Consider the following 4357-nt stretch of genomic DNA (forward strand, 5'->3'; position numbering starts at 1 on the left):
GCGTCATCCTGGTTTAGTCATCCCGGCTTCACATAATCTCAGCTTCATGTCATCTTGACTCCACAAGTGAAGGTCAGCAAATCTCCTGGAGGGGTGATGCCAGAAGGCTGGTGTATGTGTCTTTTTAAGTTAGTTCCTAGTATTAAAATACAAACATACTGTTTGTCTACAATCTCGATGTTAGAGTCAGCACTTAGGGAAACAATATCAAAAAATGGTGGGGTGGGTTAGAATTCTCCACTGTTAAATTCTCATGAAGGTTCATAGCCTTCTAAAAACCCTCTTCAACCCACACGACTATTCTAGACGCTGTCTTACTTTCTATCAGCTTCAAAACAACTATAGGTAATTAGCATATTCTGCAGGTTTAGATGAAGAGAGGCAAGTTTATCAACAGCATTGCCCTGTAGTCCCAAGCTTTAAACCTACATTTTCACCCTTGTAGTGAGTGAGTGGTGGTTCCCCCAGGAGTCGGCAGCCCCACCACCCCTCTTGCTCCCGTGGCAGCGCCCCTCGGGCTCCCTGCTGTTCCCTCCAGGGCAGCGGGGACCATGGCCGAGCGAGCACTGGCGCCCCACCAGGGGGGGCGGGGGGAGTGTTACTACACATACACCGAGCTCCTGGCCATCTCGCGGCGCTTCAAGCAGAACCCCGGTGAGCTCATGATCACCTGGATCCTGCGCGTGTATGACCAGGGCGGCTCGGCCCTGGCCCTGAACGCCCGGGAGCTGACGCTGCTGGGCGACCTGACCGGCAACACCATCTTCAACTACCGCTGCAAGGGCCTGCAGGGCAGCTGCAAGACGTTGCTCACCTGGCTGCTGCAGGCCTGGCGCCAGCGCTGGGAGTCCTTCATGCACTTCGAGGCCACCGACTTGCCCTTCCGGCCCTGGACCACCATGGAGGAGGGCATCCAGCTGGTGCGCGAGCTGGGCATGCTGGACTGGATCTACCACGAGCCCGCATCCCCGCTCCCCGCCGAGCCGGCACCGGGGCCCGCGCCCGGACGTGCCCTTCACCCACCGCCTGCAGCGGCGCCTGCTCACGGCCGTGCCCTCTGAGCTGCGGCTCTCGCTGGTCAGCCTGCTGGTCAAGGGCATGACAGTGCTGGAGGCGGTGATGGAGATCCAGGCCATCGCCGATGTCGGCCTCCTCTGGCGCCACAATCAGCCGGGCCGCGCCAAGCTCATGCTGGGCCCCAATCCGACGCGCAAGGACCTCCTGGGCTGGCTCCTGAGCCACGGCGTGCCCAAGGAGAGGGTGGACAAGCAGCCCACCAAGGTCCTCCTGGAGCTGTACATCAAAGAGGCCAAGCGCAGCCACAGCTACCCAGCCTTCATGCTGGCGGAGGAGCAGCCCGCGCCACCCCCCTACTCTGATCAGGCCTGTGGGGAGGACCCGCCCGTGCGCCCTGACTAGAGCCCGGAGGGAGGCTGGATTCCAGGGAGCCAGCAGGGCAGGGGGCTGGGTGCCTGTAGGGATGACACAGAGCCAGGATGGACGGAGGGACCTCCCACCTGCTCTCGAGCCTCCCGTGGGCAGGCCACCCTCACATAGTTTTTGAGGAGCCCAGAAGAATGTGTCCTTAGTCCTGGCTGGTTTGGCTCAGTGGATTGAGCGTCGGCCTGCGAGCTAAGTGTCGCTGGTTCGATCTTCCAGTCAGGGCACATCAGAGAAGGAAAACTCTGACTCCAAAAAACCTCCGCTGCCTTGCAGCATACCTCTTCAGGGGAAAGGCTAAGGGAGTAAACCCCGACAGAAAATCCGGAGCCGGAGTCCCTAAGGCGGTTTGACGTTGTAGTCAACACCGGCAACTCCTGCGGCGCACCTGAAGCCAAGCTGTATTGACTCCGTCTTTCCCTTGGACCCTTCAGCTGCGAAGAGAGGGGGGGTCTGCTGCATGGGCAATAGCAGACCCTCCATATCACCCTGCCCAGGCTCTGTAGCTTCAGCTTCACTGGAGAGGACACTCCAGCGTCATCGCAAGATGTCGATTCAACACGGGAGGAGACAGATACCGTGTCACTCCGAGTCGGACTGCACAGCCATTCTCGGCGGTGCAGATAGACTCTTAAGAAGCTACACCATTGTCTCTCGAGACGGACGGCTGCTGACGACGAGTACCCAAATCAAACCTGTTATCTCACCCTGAAATTTCCTATCCTTTTGTGTATCACGCAGTGAATGAGAGCATCAGGATACAGTCAACAGAGTAAGGGAGAATCTCAGAGTTACCTTTGACTTTAACTTTCTCACTCTTGCAATCAAAGCAGGTTCCAAGTTCTGTGGATTCTTCCTGTGAACATTCTTAAATCTATCATTTTTACTCATTTCCATTGCTCTTAACTATAATTTAGACCTCCCTTATTTTTCACTCAAAATTACTCCAACAAGTTCTGAGCTCATTTCCCCTGTTCTTAGTCTCTCTTCTCTCTAACCCATTATCCAGCTATCTTTCCCAAACAGACTTTAAATCATCTCTTTTTCTATAAAATATTCCAAAGTGAGCTCATTTATTCTCTTGGATTAAAATATCATAATTTTGCTGATGAGTCATAAGTGTATCTCCAGCCAGAGAAATTCTCTAGATCTCAGACTCACACATCCCACATATCCAACAGCCTACTTGATGTTTCCACTGGGATGTCTCAGAGGCATCTCTAACAAAACATGTTAAAAAGAGAACAATTTTCCATCCAAATGTATTCTCTCCCATACTCTTCATCTCAATAAGTGGTATCATTCTCAATTTAGAAGATCAGTTCAGAGGCAGTCATCTTTAATTCCTCCTTTCCCACAACCTCCTACATCCAATGCATATAACAACTCATGTTAATGTACCCCAAGTATCCACATTTGTCCATCCTCATAGTCACCACCTTAGCCTTTGCCACCATCATCCCTCTACCATCTTTCACCTGGACTACTGCAAACAGCATTATCTGGTCTACACCATTCTACTCTTGTTACTTCCTAACCCATTTTCTACATATCAAGAACACTGTTTCAAAACATGACTTGAATCATATCACTTACTCCAAAGCCCTCAATAGCTCCCTGTTCCATTGAAAACTCCTTGTCATATGCACTATACCCATCTCTCCAATGTCATCTCAAATCATCAACTTCCAATTTGGGTAATAACCTCCAGTAACACTGTTTCTCTTTTTAATTTTTTAATTTTTCAATTACAATTTACGTTCAATATTATTTTGTATTAGATTCAGTGGTTAGACAATCATATACTTTACAAAGTGTTTCCCTGTTATTTTCAGTAACCACCTGGCACCTACATAGTTATTACAATATTATTAACTATATTCCCTATGCTGTACTTTACAACTCCATTACCATTTTATAACTACATTAAACTTCTTAAAGTTCCTAGAAGCTACTAAACTATTTCCTGCTTCAGGGTCCTTGCAAATGCTGACCTTTCTACTTAGAATGCTATTATCATCAGTATGTGCAAAACCAACTTCTCATCTTTTAGGTCTGAGCTCTATTATTACCACTTCTAAAAGCCTTTCTACCATATCTAAAGTAGGCTACTCTTATTACTCTTTAGCTAAACCATTTGTTTCCTTCAGAAAACATCATTATTTAAAATAATTATATTTGTCAGTATGTCTCCTTGTTGTTGTTTTCTCTGTTATTTCCCACAGTACCTGGCATATACTTAAAGTTTAATTGATAAGTTATTTTACATCTCTCTTTGCTTAAAAATCTTTTCTATTTCTCATTTACCTACAAGATAGAGTCTAAACTCTAGGGTATAACATTTATCACTCTTTACAATTTGAACCTAATCTACTTTTTCAGCATCTTTCTTATCACTTCTAACACTGTATCAGTTTGTATTTTGTTCAGTTGTGAGCAATGGAAAACAATATACAGTGGCTTAAATAATGGAAATATTTTTTCTCATGTAACAAAAGTCTGGAAATAGATCATTAGGGCTGATGTGGTAGCTCAACAGTGTCATAGAAAACACAGACTTCTTTTGTCTTTCTATCCTGTCACTGTCAATATGTAGCTTTTGTTTTCATGATTGCAAAAGTGTTTCTGAATCTCCAAGTGTTACATCCACATTCCAAATCAGAAGAAAGCCTCTCCTGTACAGTTTTCTATTTTTCCAGAAAAAGAAGACCTTCCCAGGGACATCTTCCCACATCTCTGGCTAGAACTGGGTCATATGACCACCTCTAACTACAAGGGAAATTCAGGACTGAGTATTTTTACCTGGGTATATTTTCAGTCTTGAACAATATTATAGACCTATGAGTGAAGAAGAAGGGAAGTGCATATTAGGTAGTCTATTAGTATGTACTTACAGTGCATAATCACTTTCTACAGC

The 4357-nt window shown here is 46.9% G+C and overlaps 1 protein-coding gene across 1 annotated transcript; it reads left to right on the top strand.

The window, feature by feature from the left end:
* Window positions 1-468: 468 nt before the first annotated feature.
* LOC149991547 (Friend virus susceptibility protein 1-like) lies at window positions 469-1581 on the top strand. The gene is given in 2 exon segments (XM_090264883.1): window positions 469-1003; window positions 1005-1581. Coding segments are annotated over 2 exon segments (867 nt in total). The 5' UTR covers window positions 469-551; the 3' UTR covers window positions 1420-1581.
* Window positions 1582-4357: the final 2776 nt, after the last annotated feature.

Source organism: Furipterus horrens, unplaced genomic scaffold, assembly GCF_987537825.1.
Source record: "Furipterus horrens unplaced genomic scaffold, mFurHor1.1.pri manual_scaffold_17, whole genome shotgun sequence".
NCBI classification, from domain to species: domain Eukaryota; kingdom Metazoa; phylum Chordata; class Mammalia; order Chiroptera; family Furipteridae; genus Furipterus; species Furipterus horrens.